Source organism: Gorilla gorilla, chromosome 6, assembly GCF_029281585.2.
Source record: "Gorilla gorilla gorilla isolate KB3781 chromosome 6, NHGRI_mGorGor1-v2.1_pri, whole genome shotgun sequence".
NCBI classification, from domain to species: Eukaryota; Metazoa; Chordata; class Mammalia; order Primates; family Hominidae; genus Gorilla; species Gorilla gorilla.
In genome coordinates, this window is record NC_073230.2 from 38,274,730 (window position 1) to 38,295,134 (window position 20,405).

At 52.2% G+C, this 20,405-nt stretch overlaps 1 protein-coding gene across 5 annotated transcripts in view; it reads left to right on the top strand.

Moving 5' to 3' along the window:
- The window catches only part of MINDY4 (MINDY lysine 48 deubiquitinase 4), a 116,461-nt gene that overhangs the window by 64,341 nt on the left and 31,715 nt on the right, over window positions 1-20,405 (top strand). For all 5 annotated transcript variants that reach the window (XM_004045263.5, XM_019031116.4, XM_063708443.1 and 2 more), the window contains 5 exons: window positions 789-877; window positions 10,546-10,647; window positions 12,308-12,371; window positions 13,481-13,546; window positions 19,057-19,124. In XM_004045263.5, coding sequence (XP_004045311.3) covers window positions 789-877; window positions 10,546-10,647; window positions 12,308-12,371; window positions 13,481-13,546; window positions 19,057-19,124 — 389 coding nt within the window. The remainder of the gene's footprint in view (window positions 1-788; window positions 878-10,545; window positions 10,648-12,307; window positions 12,372-13,480; window positions 13,547-19,056; window positions 19,125-20,405) is intronic.

Genomic DNA, 20,405 nt, shown 5'->3' on the forward strand with positions numbered 1-20,405 from the left:
TAAGCCCCAGGAACCTCCCCTGCCCCACACTGCCTGATGTCGAGCCCCAGGACCACCAGCTTCTGTCCCTCCCTCTTGTGGCCAAACTCAGCTGGTCTTCATGAGCACCCCAACCTGCCATTCAGACAATCCTTAAACCTGGATGAGGTCTGTTTGTGTTGTTCAGTCCCACTAGCCTTTGCCAATGTGTCCCAGGAGTCAGATCCTGTGCTAAGCCCCGTGATGCCTATAGAGATGAGCTCCTCAAGAAGCCTCTGCACCACAGGGTGGGAAAGGACAAAGATACACCTAATGTGCTGAAGCAGGCCACAAGTGGGGCAGAAGAGAGCGCAGAGCTCACGTAACCACAGGCTGTTGAAGGGGCTCACTGCCAGCCGAGATGGTCAGGAAAGGCTTCTTGGAGGAGGAGGACTTTAGGATGGGCCTTGAAGGCTGGGTAGACAATTAACACCCTCAACCTGTAGACACAGAAACATTTCCCTAGATGATAGAAAACCTATGGTGATGTCCTTGGCTTCACAGCTGACTGGTTATGAAGAGTCACTTTCCTCCCGTGACACACTGCCAACTGGCCCCTTCCCCTAGGAGTGGACACAGGGTCTTGTCACTCCCTCTCTGTGGCCCAAGGTTAGTGTGTTGTAGAAGCAGTTGCCACATCAGAGGCCCTTCTGTTGCAGAAGGCAGGGCCCCTTTACTCTATCAGGTGGGTTCTGGGGTGGGTTTGGGTGAAACCAAAAACTCTGCCCCAGGCCAGTTCTCACTGGCAGCAATGGTCTCATTCTTTGCAGGGTGGTCCTTGCGGAGTCCTGGCAGCTGTCCAAGGCTGTGTCCTACAGAAACTCCTGTTTGAAGGAGATAGCAAAGCCGACTGTGCTCGGTAAGTCAGTGCTCTTTCTGGCAATATCTTATTTTCCCAAGTCTTCCCCAGAGTGTCCAGAAAAAACAAGCAAGGAAGCATGTGTGTTCCCTGATATTTCCTGTCTTCTGCAGGTCAAGAAAGGAGAGGTTAATGGCAGCTAGCTGACAAGGCCTGCGCAGACCAGTGTTAAGGGGACTTGTGCGCGTTTGTTTCTGAAAGCGGGGAGGGTTCTCAGTGGTGCTCCACCTGGGAAGGGGCTGCAGGAACGACATCAAAACCAATTTCCCCTCCTCAGATGGCAAGCTGCCCGAATCCCTTCCACCCACCAGGTCGACCTGCTGACCTTTTGACTGAGTCCAGGCCTCCCTTCCCTCCCCACGCTATCTCCCCTCTGCCAACATTCATAACCACACATTCCAGGCCTCCCCACAGATCATCACTTCCACTCCCTGCAGCCGTTCAGTTTCCATTTCACACATTAAGTGTTTGCACATGAGCACCTTATTCTCATTCATTCAGCACACATTCCTGGAACATCTCTGTGCAGGCACAAATGATACAGGGGAGAATTAGATGAGTTCTGTCCTCTCCAGAAATGCTCCATGAGGCTGAGAGGCAGATAGAAAACCCCAATCCCATACCATCGTTGGTGCCAAGATGAAAGGATTGGCAGGGCAATGGTGGGGCTGGAGGCGAGGCCTCCTTGAGGAAGTGACCTGCCTCTCCTTCCCTCCCTGCAGGCCCGGTTACCAGCTTGTACCGAGTCACCCTCAGAGCTACAGAACTTCTGGCAATTGGCCTTTAAAAAAAAAAAATTTAGTTAAAATATAACATATACACAGTAGTTATACTATATGTGTTCTGCTCAATGAATTATCACAAAACCGCACACCCATGAACACATTGTCTAGATTAAGAAAAAATATTTCTAGTACTCCAGAAGCATCCTCTGGTACCCAGCAGGTACCCCTATTCTCCTGAAGTTATATTAATAATTAAATAGATTTTAAAACCATAGCTTAATCTTGCCAGTTCCTGAACTTTATTGAAAGGTACTTGTTCTTTGAAATAAGCATTTGAGAATCTTTTTTAAAAAAGCCTAGGTGTTACCCAGACAACAAGACCCATTTCCCATGCATTCCTGGGAAAGACACTGTTCACTAGGAGAGCCATCCAGCCAAGCTTGGTACTCCAATGAAACACATTTCACCAGCACGGATGATTTTTCCTTAGATAGGGTTCAAGTGAAGGTGGCTTTTCATGCTTGGCATCTTAAAATTTTTTCCAGTGGTTTTGCACAGTAATAATTGAGGTGTTTCCTCTCCAACCAAAAATGCTAATCAGAAGCACAGCAATGTAACACTTCCGTGGCAAGATCTCACCTGTCCTTGTTCTTCTCTCTGCTTCCCCTCCCCTTTGCTCTCCGGTCTATCCTTCGTGGCTCTTGTCTATACAGGATCATGCCCCACTGACTGCTCTGGAAGTTCAGCCCCACAAAGGGCTGGGAGGTTTGAATGTCATAGGCAGAGACCCTGCCATCAGCTCTCCCTGGTGGGCTCAACACAGTCCTGTATGCTCAGGAATGCTCCTAACTGGGTGGAACTTTGCTAAGTGAGAACCGCTGGCTGCCCTCAGAGGGTACAGGGATACTGAGCACATATGCACCTACCTACCTACCTACCTTCCTTCCTTGCACTGAAAAAAATGTGCAGAGTGTGCTTAGCAGGTCCTTAGCAGGGATACAGGGCTGAACAAGACACATACAGGTGCCCTCATGGCACCTATGATTGAACAGGAGAGCCAGACAGGAACAGGTGGTTACAGGGGACATGCACGGTGCTAAGGGTTCATCTGGACATGAAGTGGCTCAGGGCGGGCAGCCTGGTGGACTGACATTTTCATCTTACAGAGATAGGAAGGATGGACAGAACCCCTGATTCACCTTCATTTGCATCCTTGCACACTCTTATTCCCCCTCAAATTGTTTTCACCTTCCCGGCAAATATTCTCAAACACCTTCCTGAGCCCTCAGGCTCTGTGCTTAGGCACTGTGCCTGCTGGCTCCTCTCATTGCACAGAGGCCACATCTTTGTGGAGGCCTCCTGGGACCTCCCCCATTAAGATAAAACCAGGCCCTGCCTCTAATAACTCCACTGCCAGTTGGTGCTCTTGCTCATCGATGTGGTTACCTGTCCACATCTGCTGCCACCTACTACTGCCCACCCCACTCCAGAACACAAGCCCCATGAGAACAGGGACCTTCCTGAGCTGGTTCACAGCCAGGGCCCTGGCATCCAGCCCTGTGCCTGGTCCACAGAAGAGGCCCTCAGAATTTTTGTTGAGAGAACACATGGACAAATGAATGAGTTATCCAAACAGGGAGGGGAGGCAGAATGGTATTCCAGTAAAGAGAACAAGATGTGCAAAGCCTGTGGGCAGTGAGAGGAGTGGAGGAGTCACTGGGGGTGGTTAGGGCAGCATTTGGAGGAGGAGGGTGGGAGCTGGGGTAGTGGCAGGTCAGCGCCAGGCTGCCAGAGGGGCCTTGGGTGCTGCCAGCTGCTTGGATCAAGCCTTGGCCCTTGCAGGAGATTGTCTCTAAACTCATTTCAGCCTAGTGCTCCTTCAGAGTTGCTTTTGAACTTCAACGTGGGCTTCTGGGGGAACTTGTGGATGGTTTCCCAACAGTCAGGACAAGGCATTTAAGCATGTTCCAGGAAGAGCCAACTCTGCTCAGGGCACAAGGCAGACTTGGTTTTTGTTACCCCACCCCCATCCCACTAAGGGGATGCGAGAGCTTCTATATCCCCCAGGCCACATCCATGGGGTGGAAGCCCACTGCTGTCCACACCAGGGAGGGAAGCCAACCCTTAGAAGGCAAAAGCCATCCAGGTTGGGATCCCAAGGGGGTGTCTGGGTAGAAAGAAAACTGCTAAGCTGGAGGAGTGAGGTTTTCTATCTGTCATTGCCGGCCAGGCAGGTACCTCCTAGCTGCAGGCCAAGGATGGTGCAGCCCAGCGGGTCCTGGGGCTGTGGGGGTGGGCAGAGGAGGAGGGAAGAAGGAGCTGCTGGCCTGTTGGGGGTCATGATGTGTGGAGGTGTGCCAGGTGCCAAGGAGCCAGACCTTATGGGGGGGCCTGCCTGGCTGGACTAGAGGAGGTCTGTGCCATGCAGCTAGGAGAGCATGGCCTGCTGGCCAGGGCCACCTTCTCCAGCGAGCCTGGAAGGATTCATGGTGTAGGAGAGTGACCTCGCCTTTGTTTGGAGCCCTGCAACTCTGGGTGCTGCTTGTAGCCAACCCCCTGGACTGGGTGCTGCTTGTAGCCCACCCCTACCGGCTGCTGCCCCATCACAGAGGTGCTGTGCTATGCAGGTTGAGTGAAGCGGTCTGACTTCCTGCTCCCACAGACCTCCTAGCAGGCCTCAGGGGACATTCTTCAGACTCCCCTGAGAGGGAGAAGTGGAGAGCCTGGCTTAGTTATGGAGCTCGCTGAAAAAGCCTCAGGGGACTCAGGCAGAGTTGTCACAGGGAGACAAGCTGGGGAGGCCCAGAGACCGTCTCCCCTGACCCCAGCAAGGACTCGCCTCCTCCTGGTGATGGGCCCTGGGCAGCAGGCACCAGATGCCCTCCCCAGCCCTCCCACCCCAGTCTCCTCCCACTCTCCTGCACTGGTCCTGCCTCAGGTCGCAGGTAGATAGGGGTTGGGGAGGAAGAACCCTCCTGAGGACAGGTTAGGGCTTCTGTCAAGTGAAGATCTGGAAGACCAGGGAGTGAGGGCCTGCTGTTGGGGGCCTGGAGAAGAGAAGGGAGGTGGAGTCCATGTCACTGCTTTGCCAAGGCCCTGAAGGTCAGAGGCTACAGAAGGTCGTCCTTGCCAAGTGGGTGGGTGTCTAGCCTGTAGATGTTGGTGCCCAGGCTGGGAGGGGGAATGCCTGGCTTTGTGCCCCTCAGCCACCCTGGGAGAGGGGAAGGGTGCTGAAGAGGGTACCAGACCGGGTCAGGACCTGGATTATGGTTGTGTGGAAACAGGGCATCCCTTTCTCCGTTTGTGAACTAGGAATAGTCATCTCTGGCTTGCCTAAATTGGACTCAGTAAGAAAATGCAAAGTCCTTTGTAAATCTTCAAGGACTCTACAAGTGAGTAGGGCCATTGAACTCAGCCTGCCATGGTACAGATGGGGAAACTGAGGCCCAGAGAGGGAAAGATGGTTGTTCAGGGTCACATCTGGCATCCTGGCAGAACCAAGAGTGGCACCTGGTGCCCCTATGTCACACTGTGCTGCTGTGCCCTGCAAGAGGCACGGAGCAGTGGGGGCCCAGAGAGGCCAGGAGGGAGGCTGAGGGCTCTTGAGTTTTAGACTTCCATCGCTGGACACCCACACAGACTCCTAGGGACCAAGGGGTGGCTCTGTTCATGAATGGCTTCACGGTGGAACCTCCCCTTTGGCTTTAAGTTAGAAAAGATGAACACAGAAGAGTACAGAGAGCAACATAGCAAACACCTACAGAGCCCCTGCCCCACACGAGCAAAGGGAAACACTGGGTCACGTGGGCAGGAACCGCTCTCAGTCCTCAGCTCCTCGGTTTCTTTGACTTATATAGTTTTCACATTGATTGATTGTGTTATTGATGTTCCTTCAAAAGCCATGTGTGAATGGTTGGGTGTGAGGCCTCAGCACTCCCTTTTGACTCTGAAATTCTAGGATTTCAGACATGATCCAGCTTAAAAAAAAAAAAAAAAAAAAAGGCAAGCTCTTCTGTTCTCTTCAGGAACACCATGATGACCTGCCATCAGCTGCCATCTGCTCTGCGGCTCTGGGGAGCTCAGGCCCTGTGGACCCAGAGGCAGCCCCTGCACTTTCCTGCCTGTGTGCAGGGTCTGCCTTGGCCCTGGAGGCCCCCACCTCAGATGTTGCCCACCACCACTGGTGGGGAAATGGTTCTGTGAAAGCAGATGGAGGATGGGATCGCACCCTCCAGGGAAGTCACGCTGAAATAAAGGCATCTTGGCAGTGGTGGTGTTTTTTCTGCAGGACTGTCTGGCTTCATTACGACTCATTCCATCAGGCCGGCAGCCGGCCTCTCCTCAGTCGGGAAGGATGGAGCTGGGCGGCAGGACTTGGTGTTTTTCCACTTGAGAAGATGCTGTGCCGGCTTGGCTCACAGAAAGAGATGAAGAGCTCTTGATCCCCCTGAAGGCCTGGAGAGAGCCACAGGCCAGGAACGCCCCTCAGAGGCGGGTGCAGATCTGAGAGTCGGGGAATCCAGGAAGTCCTCCTCTCACTTCCACTTCCCCTCTGAAGTTGGGGAATTCGAGGCCCAGATAAGGAGAGGTGCTTGCCCAAGGCCTCTGTGGACATTGGTAGCAGAACCCATGGTCCTGCAGCCGCAGGCCAGCCTTTCTACCCCCCATTGCAGCTTTTGACCCTGAGAGGGAGCAGACAGGGAGCTCCCCCAAATTGTCTATAGACTCTGTACATGGCTCCATGGGCACGTCACAGTGGACAGGTGAGGCTATTTTGAGAAAGTTAGGGTAGAAACATCTCTTTCATCTGAAACACTTGGGTAATTTAGGTAAAAGCAGGATGTAGTATTCCCTCAAGATCATTTAGTTTCCCTATCTCTAGATAAATGTCTTTTTCCTGCACTTCACCTGTGAGGAATTCGACTCTTAAAGAAACTTCTCTTGGTTTAAGAGCCTGGCCAGGTGCCAGCCTCCTGGGAGGAGTCTGACTGATCAGGAAATGCAGACCTGTTTGTCACCCGGGTTCTGCCAGTGAAGGCGTGCGCTGAGCTATCTGGTAAAGGCCTGGGTGATTCAGACGCAGCACCTTTCCCTGTCATCATCTGTGGGTGCGGGTTCTCACGCAGGCACATACAGCCCTGGCTAATCTGGGGTGGGTTAAATCCACGGTCCCCAGCCTTTTTGGCACCAGGGACTGGTTTTGTGGAAGACAGTTTTTCCATGGACTGGAGGTGGGGGTGGGATGGTTTCGGTATGATTCAAGTGCATTACATTTATCATTAGATTCTCATAAGGAGTGCGCAACCTAGATCCCTGGCATGCACAATTCACAGTAGGGTTCCTGCCCCCATGAGAGTCTTATGCCACTGCTGATCTGACAGCAGGCAGAACGCAGCTTCACTGGCTCGTCCGCTGCTCACCTTCTGCTGTGCGGCCTGGTTCCTAACAGGCCACAGACCAGTGCCAGTCTGTGGCCTGGGGGTTGGGAACTCCTGGGTTAAAGACAGAATGGCAGTGTTGGAATGATGCTTTGGGGGCATCTGGCCCAGTGTCTGCATTTGTAGGTGGGCAGGGAAACAAAGGCCAGGGAGGGCAATGGTTTCACCAGAACCTGTGAGCCAGGAATCCAGCCCAAGCCTCTTACCTGTCTGATCACTGTACTTTTTCCAACTCTGCTGTGTTTTCTAGAAAACTGTGTCTCAAAAGAGAAAGATGGAGAAGGCCCAGGGAAGAATAGAGAGACTGGCAGAGTTACTAACTGGAAGCCAATGAAAAGAATGAGAACTTGTGCTTGGAGACATGGTGGTTCAAAGGGGCTGTAAGCAGAGCCTGTAGGATCAGGGGACAGGCCCTGCCCAAGAGCAAGATCTCTTGATTGTGTTACATGGTGCTGAAAAGACAGGGTCAAAGGCAAAGGAGGCTGGTTCCTGAAACCAGGTGCCCACGGCAGTTGGTTCTACTTACCCAAGCTCTCCTTCCTTCCTCGTGTTTATTTTTTCCAGTTTTTACTAACTATCTGATCTGAGTAAATCACTGTGTCTCCATGGCTCAGTTTTCCCATTTTACAAAGAGGATATAATAGTACCTCCCTCATAGGGTTGCTTTAACAATTTGATGAAATAACATGGAAAGAGTTTATAACAGTGTCTGGCACATGATAAATACTCTATATATGTGTGTGTGTTTTTTGTTGTTTGTTCGTTTTTGTTTTTGTTTTTGTTTTTTAGAGACGGTATCACTCTGTCACCTAGGCTAGAATGCAGTGGCACGATCATGGCCCACTGCAGCCTCCAACTCCTGGGCTCAAGCAATCCTCCTGCCTCAGCCTCCTGAGTAGCTGGGACTGCACATGCCACCACACCTGGCTGATTTTTTTATTTTTCTAGACAGAGTCTCGCTATGTCGCCTGGGCTGTTCTCAAACTCCTGGCCTCAAGCGATCCTCCCACCTGGGGCTTCCCAAAGTGCTGGGATTACAGACATGAACCACTGCACCTGGCCACTGTTGGCTTTTAAAATCTTATTTGTTGCTACACTGAGAAGCTTCCAACTGAGAATTACCTGCTTCAGTAAGTTAGTGTAGAAGTGTTTGACAGGGGGTCTCCTTACTTCCAGATATGGAGTTTTTCCAGCGTAGGTGTTCTAGGCAGAAAGTACACTCCAGGCACGATTTTGTGTAACGTCTATCCATGTTGGGGAACACTGGTCACACCTGTGTTGTAGGAAGACACGCCCCCACCCCCACCCCATGTGTATGTGCAATGGTGATTGGACGGTGGGGTGAGATGGAGCAAAACTGCTGGTGGGGCACTGGCTGTAACAGCTGAACTGAGGGCAGAACGCCCTGGCCTGGGCCACACAGCAGGGGAAGGGTGGGCATGAGGTACTCAGGATGTGCAGTTGACAGTACATGGCCATCATTTGTATGAGAGCAGGGCATGAAGCAGGAGCTGTGGGGGTGATGGAGTCACATTTGCGGGTTCTGAGTCCAGTCCTTTCTCCTTTTTCTAATAAAGCTCTGCTTTCCAGGGCCCCCTTAGTCCTTGGTCAGGGCCCCCTTAGTCCTTGGTGTGGGCTCTCCTGAAACCTAGAGCAATGTTTTCTCGTGGTTGTTTTCATAGTGAACCGTGACCTGGGCCAGTGCTCCCAGCAGCTGGGGCATCCGGTTCGGTGAATGCTTGGTAACTATTTCCTCCAAGGAACATGATGGGCTTCCTGAGGCCAAAGAAGTGTCAGGCAGTAGCTGTTTTATTTTCTTAAGTGCTTGAGTGCTTGTTGCTTGTCTCATTGGATTTGAAGGATTTCCAGTGTCAGAGGCTTGGTGTCACTTTCATATTAGATGTTGGAAATCCACTTTCCCCTTGTCGTGGCCCAAGTGGGGACTTAATGGTTTCATAAAGACAATAGTCATACGCGCCATTGATTGAATAGTCACCACGTGCCAGCCACTGGTCCATGGACCTTACAAACATCTCCTTTAAAGCCACGAGGGAGATGCAGCGGTCATTGCCAGTTTATGGATGAGGAAACTGAGGGGCCGCTGTGTTCTGTCACCTTTTAAAGTAATTGGACCACAGCAGCCTAGGTGTAGGTCACTGGCTATGTGTCCCAGGCACCGGGCAGTGACCACATGCTGCCCACTGTGGTGGGCTGGGTTCTGGTCTGGTTTCTTTTCTCCTGTCCTGGAAAAGAGGGACAAACTTCAATATTCTTCCTCCCCAGCACAGTTCCGCATGGAGCTCAGGAATTATTTGGTGACTGAAGGCAGAGAACCCCCTCCTCTGTATTCTTTTGAGCCCTAGCAGGCTCTTCATCAAGTCCTTTTGTTTGTTAGGGAGAGACCAGCTAGCTTCCGTATGAGTTTTTTAAAAATTTGCAGAATCCAAGAGAAGCCTAGAAGTACACCTCAAAGGAGTCCTGGGAATGTGAAATGGAAAGAAATATGTATATTCGGCTGTTTCCCTTCCCTCTCATTCAGTTCAGGCACCAGGGACCTCTTAGTTACCATTTTTATTATAGAGAGGTCTCTGCCATGTTTGATACAGCTGACTGCCTGTCCATTTGATCCTATGACTGTGTTGTGGCACTCTCTCCTCATTCTGCCCCTCTGACCCTTCTTCCTGTACCTCCGCTGATTCCTTAGAGTTCCACAGGGTTCCACCCTTGGCCACGGTCTCTGTTTTTCCTCATTCTGTCTCTGGGAAATCTGTGCCCAGCCCCAGCTGCTCTCTTGGGCTTTCTACATGTCTGACAGCCTTATCTAAAGATCTGAGTGCATCTCAAACTCAGTAAGTCTGAAGTGTGACTCATTATCTACTATCTCCAGCTACCTCTTCCCAGCCACATTGTCCTTATTTTGCTTGATGGCACCACCATGTGCCCACTCAAAACACAGAGCTCATCCTTGAATCTGTCCTGCCACTCATCCCCCACTCTCTGTGTCTAAATGTCCAGCAAGTGAGGCTGCTGTCCCCTTGGCCCTGGCAGTGAAGAGCACCTGCCTGTACATGCTACTGACTCCAGGGGCTTGGAGGTGGGCATGGCCAGGGCCAGGGCAGGGTCTTGAGATGGCAGTCATTCCCGAGCACTGCTGGCTGGGCCTCCCAGTCCCTGCCAGAGCTCATAGCACTTTCTCTCACACACTTCTGGGCCCCACCAAGCCTGCAGAGCCCTCTTTGCTCCTGTGGGCCCTTTCCTCTGCCTCCTCCTTCACCAGCCCCACCCAGGGCCTCCCACTTGAAGGCACCTCCTTTGGCCCTCAGCTGTGGAGACCCCTCTTTCCTGGGCTTTGCCTTGGGGCTCCTGGGCTGCAGGTGGCCCCTCTGCAGGCCAGAGAAAGAACAGGCCATCTGCGGAGGGGGCTGCCTGACCACACTAAGTAGAGCTGCACCATCTCAACCTTGTGTCCACATGGGCATAAATGCCTTCCTTTTCTTGTCCGCAGGGGACTGCAGCCTTCAGATGCCCACCGGACCCGCTGCCTCGTCCTGGCCCTCGCAGACATTGTGTGGCGGGCAGGGGGCCGAGAGAGAGCCGTTGTTGCACTGTAAGTGGTTCCGAGGTCTGTGTTGCCATGGCTCATCGTCTGCTGGCAGCTGCCGGCAAGCTGGCTGTGTATGCTCCTATCCTTGGGTTCTTCCGTTACCCACCCTGTGCCACATGCTGGGATGAGCCCTGCAAGCCAGCCTGATGTGCTGAGCAGCCGCAGACTCAGGGAGAGCCCTGGCCTTCCATGCAGCCCTGCGATGCCCTCTCTGGGCTCCAGTTCTCATGTTGGAAGGCGTGGTCTGTCTGCCCTGCCTTCCTCCTGAGGAGCTCTGGGGTGACCCCTCAGAGGAAGCCTCTGACCCCTGCAGCCAGCTCCTCTCTATAGTTCTCTGATCTGGAGGCCTCAGGAAATAGCCCCTCAGGTCGAGTCAGTCCTGACCCCACTGTACTGCTCTTCCCAGTCCCCAAAGCACACTGCCATTTGCTCTGTCACTTGGGTCCCCATCCCATAAAGACTCAGGGAGGTGAGGTGGAGCCCAGGCCCTGGACCCAGTTATCCTGACCTGCATCGTCTCTTCACCGCTGGCCCCATTCTACTGCATATAACCCACATGCAAGTTTTGCTGGGTCTTCAGCCTGATCCGTCAGAGTGGAAGCATCGCCATCCCAGCTGTGAGGCTAAGCGGTAGTATAAGGAGATCACTTTTGGGGCCAAGGACCATACTCTGGGGGCACGTTGGTCACTGTAGCATATTGCTTCAGAGAAAGGACTCTTAGGTCAGACTCCCAATGCTGTTGCTTATTGGCTGTGTGACGTTGGGCAATTGATGTAATCGCTCTGTTTACTCATCTGGAAAATGGGGATGATTATAACAATTACTTACATGGATGGCTGTGAGACCTAAATGAGTCAGTATAAAGAAATGATATAAATATGATTATCAGTTTAAATCATTTTATCAATATGAATAGCTGATAAATAATAATAATTGCGAAGTGCTTAGGACAGTGTCTGGCACATACTAAGCACCACGTTTTAGATATTCTTATTTGTTTTTGTTATTATTACTGTCACTTGTCTTTGGTACTCACCTTCCAGTTAACTTATTAACCCCGGCCCTTAGGATCTGCAGGGCAGCCCTGAGAACAGATGGGGCAGGAATTCAATTTCTCCCTGTTTTACAGATTAGGAAACAGAAGCCCAGAGAGGGAGGGTGGCTGGTCCAAGGCTACACAGCCACTAAAGGAGCACAGGGCCCCAAACCCGGCTCCAATTCCCGGACGTCTTGGGCTGCACACCCCTGGGGACTGCACACCCAGGGGGAGCCTCAGAGAGGATGGAGGTGGAGTTCCTCCATCAGTGAAAACAAAGGGCAAGTCAGCATTCCGCAGTCTGGAAACACATTTGTCAGTTGTGGGTGAGAGTCAGACTTCCTACTGCCAGGGCTTGGGTTTGGGTTTGGTTATTCCAAGCTCTCCCTTTGCAGTCTTTTTTCCATTTCTTTTTTTTTTCTTTTAAATCCTGCTATTGGAGTTCTCTGGGCCCAGCCTAGTGGGTGAGTTCAAAGTGGGGAAAAATGAGAAACTCTTGGCTCCATTTTCTCTCTGGAGCCACCTTCTTATTTGTCCTTATTTAATGACACATGTGGTTTCGCCCCGGCTGGAGGGCACGCCTTCTCTCCACTCAGAGGACTCATGCACCTTCCTTTCCTTTTTAGGGCTTCGAGAACACAGCAGTTCAGTCCAACAGGGAAATACAAAGCAGATGGAGTCTTAGAAACAGTACGACTTTCTGGAAAATTATCACGCAAACTTTGGCTTTGTTTGGGGACTGTCTCCTTTCATATAAGTAAATCCTTCCTCAGCTGGGGACAGGCTGGCCTTCCGCAGCCCAGGTCCCAGGAATCCTCATCCTGGGATTAGGGTGGGGACAGACGTGGGGTGGCTTTGGGGATGCCTGCTAGAGCTGGCTTTACGGCCAAAAGGCTGACTGGCTTCCTGTCCCATCGAGGGTGTGCAGAGCTGAAGTCTGTATGGAATGCCTTTTGGTGAAGCCCTGGGCTTCCCTGTGTCTTCTTCCTCTTTCTTTAGCATCTGCTCCAGGATTGTTGTGGGAGGGGGTGGGGCAGGGGTGGTAAGGAGAGGGAGAGAAAGTTAGAATGTGGGGAGGAACTTTAATAGCATGGAACACCAGCCATAAAGCCAGATCTAAGTCATACACAATCGGGGAAATAATGGAAGACATACATTTTTGTATTTTGTAAAATTTAAGAACAGTGAGGTTTTTCAGCTACCTCTTGCCAGCCTCTTCACTGAGAATTTTTGTTTTAACAAATTAGTTTCATTTGACCTCGGTTTGGGCACGTGTTGCCCTGTGACCCTAATTGAGGGTCTCGCATTGTTGAATGTTTTCTCTTGAAGTGTTTTTTCCTGGCCTGCCTGAAAAAGCAAAGGAGACTCCTAAGGGCTGCTTCCTGCTGAACTCAGGACACGGCCTGTTGGCTTCCACCTGGCCTGGCTATTGTGATTTGGATATGGCCCCTGCCTCATCCACCTCCCTGCCAGCCTCCTCTCTGATATCAGTGATTCGCCCATGGGGTGCAGCCCTCCTCTGTTTGGGCCACACAGGATGCTGGAATTCTGGGGTCTCAGGCCCAGAGCTGCCGTAGGGCCACCTGAACCCTGACGACTCCAGCGGTACCGGCCAGCCTTTCACTCACATACAGGTATGGCCGTGCCTCTCAGCCCTGACTTGGAGATGCTGCTCTCTGACGCAGGGACATTCCCAGGTTGGATTTTGTAGCTACTAAAGCCAGGGAGCAGAAGCTAATTCAGGATGGGGTACTGCGCGGGGCTTGGGCCACTCATCCTGAGTGTTTGTGTCTTCTCAGCTTACGCTTCACAGTTTGACCTGCTATGAGGACCTGGTGACTTTTCTTCAACAAAGCATTCATCAGGTATGAAGCATGCCTTACTCCTGTGGGATGTGCGTCACTAAGCCTTCTGATTTCATTGTGGGAACAATGCTGTGAACTGGAGTTGTTCTCCCTGTCGCCCCACCCTGGGATGGCGAGGAAGCTGGGAAGGAGTGATGCTGGCCCCTCGTTGGGGGCTGAGGAGAATGGACTTGGGGTGAGGGATCTGGCTCCTGCCATTGCATCCTCAAGAGCTGGTCCTGGAGGCAGGGCACAGGTAGCAGCCACAGCCGGGACTACCGACAGCAGAGCTGGACGGGTGGGGTCAGGACACAGGAAGCAGCTGTTAGATGGAGGTCACCAGAGCTTTCTCTCTGTCTGAGTGGAAGCAGCCGCCACTGGAATACAGGAACTCTTTGTCAGTGGATTGGGTCCTGGGGCCAGCTGGTGAGGTAACCAGAAAGCGGCTTCTTGGGTGGGTTGGAGGGCTTAGCAGTGTGATACACACCTTGATTAGTATCCCTGGGGTGGCAGGGCTGCTCTGGGTGGGGGCTCTGGAGCCCCCCAGCCTGCCAGAGGAGAGTTGTACATCCACTCCTGGCCATGAGCTGGGCAGGACATGGCCACGGCCAGACAGCAGCAGATCGCAGGGCTCCGGGAAGTCATGGCAGAGCTGTGGTATCACAGGCTCTGTGGGGAGGGGCTACATACTCCAGGGGTAAAGAACGCGGTCTCTGGAGCCAGTTGGCCTGGCTTTGAATCTAGATTCACCCTTCAGTAGCTCCCTGACCTCAGGCAACTTTCTGAATCCTTCTGTACCTTACTTTCCTCATTTGTAAAATGTGGGTCAAAAGAACAGTGCCTGCCTCAGAGCATCGTGCAGAGAGCCTAGGGCAGCTGGGCTGTGCTTGATGTTCTCAGTAGTTGTTAGGTTCTGTTGTTGACATTAGGATTGCCATTGTAATGATGCTCTAAGGGCAGCCTTGAGATGGGTTCCTTGTAGACATGTAGAAATGAGAGGGAAGCATTACAGAAGGCAGGTGTGGCCTGAGCTAAGGCCAGCGGACCCGCGACCTCTGAGACCCCCACTACGAAGCCTCACAATTCTGACATCTGTGTGTCAGGACTGAAGCAGAGGAAGAACACAGACCTTTCTCTCCTGGTGTGCTGGCTGGTCCCTGAGCCTCACCTTGCCTTCCCTTTGACCTTCTGGATGTGGGATCCATTCTTTTCGGCCCCACAGAAGGCACTGGAGGGTTTGGTGGTAAGCCGGAGAGTGGGAGAACTTGCTGGAAATGGGACCAGGACTAAAGCTCCTGCTGTCAGACTGCCTTCCGCAGAACTTTCCCAAAGACCCTGAAGGCCTGGGCACAGCCCTGGGAAATGATCAGGCCCTGGCAGCACCAGATGTCCCTTGGGTAGGCAATGGGGCCTACCCTAGGAACAAAAGGAGGCAGGTGAGGTCACCGGAGGGGCAATCCACCTGAAGTGCTTTCACCCCTCAGCCCGGGGAGAGGCCTCAGGGCCTGTCCCAAAAGCATGGATTAGGATGGCTCCCTTTCTACGTGGGTGGAGAAGGAGTGCTGGCCGGGGCATCGGGAGCCCCAGGCTGTCTGTCCTTTGCTGCCTGTCCCCAGCTCTGGTTTTTCACTGGAGTCATCCAGTAGGCCATCTGCCGATGCGGTGCATCCACCGCCTGGCCTGGGCAGAGGAGGCCTGGAGCAGGGGCCTGGGGGCCTCCTCTGGCTTATTCCTTAGTCATATGTAGCCTTGGGAAAGTCACTGGGTCTCAGTTTCCTCATCTGGAAAATGGAAGATGGAGCAGTTATCAGGTAGCTTCCAGCTCTTCATCATCTAAGGGTGGTCCTCAAAGGAGAACCTTAAACACGTGGGGAAGGGTGTCTTCCAAATGCAGTGCTAGGCAGTCTGAAGGAGCAGAAAGGAGACCTGCTGTTGATCCGGAGTGTCGTGAGAGTGCAGCAGTCACAGGAGAGACGAGCAGAGCCTGATGGCATACGTGTGTGGGATCTGGTCAGGGTGGCCAGGAATGGGATCACCTGGTCACACTCCCAGCTGAAGCAGAACGTGGAGCCACCAGAGCCAGGAAAAGGAAGTGACTGGTGAGGCTTCAGGGGCTAAGGTGGAGCCTGAGGGTGATTGCTCAAATGACCACAGATCCTGAGGCTTGTAGCTGCCCACTGATGGACTGGGGTGGCCCCTCAGCACCAGGACCTCTGCATCCTTGTCTATGAGATGGAGCCTCCCCCTCAGCCTGTACCCCAGGGCTTTGATGAAGCCTAACCAAGACAGGGACTGTGGAAGGGGTTCAGAGAGTGGGATTTGTTCCAGGCGAGGGGGCCTCCTTTCAGTGATGCCTCTGGACTCAAAGCAATCGCTTCCTCGCCTGGCTTTGGTCCTTGGTACAGGCGGTCAATATTCAGCCCTCCTCACTCTGGAAGGCAGCTCTCCCCCTGCAGTTTAATTCATGTTTTTGCTGGAAGCAGTTGAGCTGCCTCAGCACTGCTCTCACCAAATTCATTTTTCATGGCCTGGGCCTAAGAGGGGTTCCTCGTGCCAGGCCTGGAAATGTATACCAAGCCATCTTTGCCCAAAATAAATAGCCTCCTTGCTATGTTTTCATTACTGCTCACCCTCTGGGCAAGGTGTCTGGCAGGCTCCTGGCCAGCTGGAGGATGCCCCCACCTCTGCCTCCCATTGGAGTTCCTTGGTAGACTCAGGTCTCTATGGAGTGCAGAGCAGCACTGGAAGAATAGCCCCTTCTTCCCAAGTGGCACCACTTTCTAGACCCTGATGGCAGTTCTCAGGCCAGTCGCCTTGCCTGACCTCGCCTTTCAATGCAGGCGTGTTGCCCTGTGGCCTCCCATGTCTTGGCAGCTTGAATTTGATGAGATAATTGTAATAAAAGTTTTAAAAAACAAAATGGAATATTGATGCCATTTAGTTGTGTTCCAGCAAGGGCAAGAAGCCTCAAGCAGGGTTCTTCCCCACCCACTGCAGAGAGGCATGTCCAGGGCTCAAGGGATCCCCTTGAGGGTGTTCCTAGGACTGGGGGCAACGCTGGCATAAATGTAATAATAGTTCCCCAAATTTACACAGAGTTGGGGTTTACAGTGGGCTTCTGTGTCTGTTACTTCACTGCAGGTAGGTAGGCATTACAGGCATTGGCGGAAGGGGAAACAGACCACAGACCAAGAAAGTACTGCAGCTGCCCCAGACTGCATGTATGTCCATGGCAGAAGTAGGCAAGAGTTCTAGAAGGAGAAGCTGAGACCAAGAACACTTTGTGACTGTCCAAGGGGAGATGGAAATTTGTGGCAGATTAGGTAGGCTTTCTATGGAAAGGGACACCGAGACCAAGAGCTTCGTGACTTCCCTAGGCAGCATGCAGAGCTGGGACAAGGGGCTGGTGACCCAAGTCCTCCTGAGCCTGCGTCCTCCTGTGCAGGGGGAGACATCAGCATTACTCTTTGCCATTGTCAGAGCACTTCCACAGACATTGTCTCAAGAATGTGCACCATAAGCCAAGGAAATAGGCCAGGTGGGTCTTCATTATTCTTATTTTGCAAAGAGGAAACTGAGGGCAGCATAAATGAAGTGGCTGGCCTGAGATCACAGAGTGAAGACGAGGTTGATTTAACATTGTTGTTGATTCATTCATTCCATTCCTACTTCCAAAAAAAGATTGGAAGTTGCTTTTAAAAGAAAATGATGTCCTCAGGGCTCTGCTGTGCCCCCGCATAGTCAGCTTGCCCTCTCTTGCCTGTGGACCTTTGCACGTGCTTCTCGTTTTGGAGCAACGTTCACTTTTCTGATTCCTTACTGTCCCTTAGGTTTCTGTTCAGACATCGCTTTCTCCAAAAACACTTCCTTGATACTCCCTCCCGGAGCTTGAAGTCTGTGTTGAGCCCTTCCTGTGTGTTTTTGAAGGAGCCTGCATTTCTGTCATGGCAGAACCCCTTCTCCCGGCCTTTTCAAGTTGCTTATTGTTTTTTCTTCCCTAAGTTACTTCCCCAAGAGGAGAGATCCATATCCACCTTGTTAACAAGTACAGCCTTAGCCAGGAGCATCCTCTTGGCACAGAAATTTCACCAATACAATTTTTTTAAAAAGACTGATTGACCAAGTGAATTCTTGGATGACAATAAAGAGTATATTTTGAGGAAAAGAAAAGGTAATTTTATCAGAAGCTTGAGCTGCAATAGTTACCATAGTAGAGCACCATATTTGGCTCTGAGCTTCCTGGCAGCCAAGGCAAAAATGTAAACATGGTAAGTTTTATAATTTTCATTGTCTGTTCCAGGAGAAACAAGTTGGGATTTTTTTTTTTCTAATTTTAAGTCCAAAATGTGATTACACATAAGGAACACTGACTATTATAACAGGCGGTGTCTTCAGTCACAGTTCATGGTTTCCAAAGTGGAATGAGTGAGGCCTTCACACTGACTTGCAGGTGGGGATGGTGTTTCTCTGGGGAGCAGAAGTGACATGGCCGATGCCAGTAGGCTGTGGCCCACTGGGCTTACTGGACAGATGGGCAGGGCAGAGCCAGCTTTGTTTTAACAGCTAACATAGGTGCCAGGCCCTGTTTGAATTGCTTTATAAGGATTAACTCACGTAATTTTCACAACTTGATAAGGGTAGGTGCTGTGATTATTACCCTCTTTTTACAGATGAGAAGACTGAGGATAGAGGAGTCCCGGAGTGTTTCCATGGTCACATAGCAAGGAGTGGCAGAGCGAGGATTTAAATTAGGCGGACAGGCCCTGGGACACCAGCTCCAAACCAGAGTTGGGAGGAGGACTCACTTTGGATGCAAAATCTAAGGGGGTGCCAAAAATGTCAGAAATTAGCAAAACCTATCTTTTTTAAAAATCAGAGTTAATCAGAAAAATCCACAATGAACAAAATACCAAAATGTTGATGTTTTGAAATATATATATATATATAAATTTAAGACATGCATCTACATGGCTGCCTCCTTCGCCTCACCAGATCCTGACTCTGCTCCAAACCTGCTCTCTGCTGCTCTCAGCACAGCACAGTTCTTCTGAGTAAGGGATCTGGAATTAGAGGTCCCTGGAGTCCCAGTGTGCTGCTGACAAGCTGTGTGGCCTTGAACTGGTCACTCAGTTTCTGAGCCTCAGTTGCACATATGCTAGAGGGCAGTAATCATAGTACTGTCCCCAGGACTGTTAGAGTGTTCGGGGTGATAATGCCCATTAGATGCTTGCACCATAATGGAGCTGGCCATGACTGTTGCTGTCTTGTGAGTTTTGAGGACTCTGAGGTCACTGATGCTCTCTGTGGTGGCCCCTGCATCACCCTCGCTCTGCTGTCATTGTCATTCAGGCTGTTCCAATGTCCCGTCCTTTAGGAGGTCAGCCTTCGGGCCACCCAGCAACCCCAGGGCTGGGCTGGAGGCAGTTGGCTCAGGGCAGGCTGCTCCCTGGGGTGTGGCTCCCACAGAGGTGTGGGGCTGGGAAGAGGGAGGTGCAAATGGGATGGAGCTCATTTTTCTCTCCCCCTCCCAGTTTGAAGTGGGCCCCTATGGCTGCATCCTGCTCACCCTTTCTGCCATCCTGTCCAGGTCTACAGAGCTGTGAGTATCTTTCTCCCTCAACTCCCTGGGGCTGGGCTGGTCTGTCTTATTCACTGCTGCCTCCCTAGAGCCCAGGATGGTGCTTGGCACATGTTGAGGGCTCTGTGAGTGTTGTGGAAAGGACGAATGAAGCAGTGGAGTAGGGGAAGGTCTGCTGGTAAAGGAGAGAAAGTAGTTGCATTCTACATATACACATGTTCAGGGCTACCATGTGTGTGGCGGACAACCTGAAAGACACGCCACCAGCCCTTGAGGAGCTTGCCTGGAACTGCAGTGCGTGCACACTTGAGCACTCAGGGGGATGCCCCTGGCACTTGTGCAGGGGATGGACAATTGAGGCTGAGACCCAGGAGATGGCTGAGGGCCCTCTAGAGCTCAGGACAGGAAGGCCTCGCTGTAGACCAAGGCAGCCCTGCAGTCGCGTGGACAAGGCTGGCATCCTGGGTGGTGAATGGGTGGTGGCCAGGAGGCCCTGGAGGCAGGGAGAGGTGGCAGGGCGGCTTGTCCTAATCTCCCCTGCCTGACCCCTTTCGGCAGGGTCTCTATGCTGACTCTGTATCAGGTGGAACATGGTCCCCAGCCTGCTCCACAGCCGGAGTTTCCCCATGAAGCTCATTTGCTAGGAGCTTTTTAGGCCTCTTTGTCTGTATTTGTCACCTGGGCATGTCACCAGGAAGTGTAGCAGATTAATAGCGCATGAACGGTTGTGGAAAGTACAGTCAATTGCCCCATTCACTTTCAAGCAGAGGACAGAGCCCTGGGGGCCTGGAGTCCTGGGAGAGTGAATCTTACTTTGAGGGATGCAGGCGGGGGAGGACTTGGGAACAGCTCTCAGCAGGTGGGCCCTGGGAAGTGGGGAGGCAGGGTGAGTAGCCTTGTGGTGCCCAGGGGCGGGAGGTCACAGCAGGAGACACTTCTTTCCCAGCCTGGTTGGGTCTGGTCGGCGCCCTCCCTGTTTCCAGGGGCCTCTGCTGTGGATTCGGGGGAGGACAGTGGGGGCTCTGTGGCCTCGTGCACCAGGCTGCCTGCTGCTTGCTGCTTCTGACCTTATTAAATGCGTGTGAGTGCACAGCGCTTTCCAACTTCTAATCCTGCCATAATGATATGATTCATTCCTGGCGTGGACTCACGTGCATGGAGACCATAAGCTGCACCACCTTCTCCCCAGGACTGGGTTGCTCCTGGTTTGGCTCATTTCTGGGCTGACGGGTTGGGTGGGAGTCTCCAGATCTCCCTGAGGGGAAGCTGCACTCTCAGGAGGGCCAGGCTCAATGATGCCAG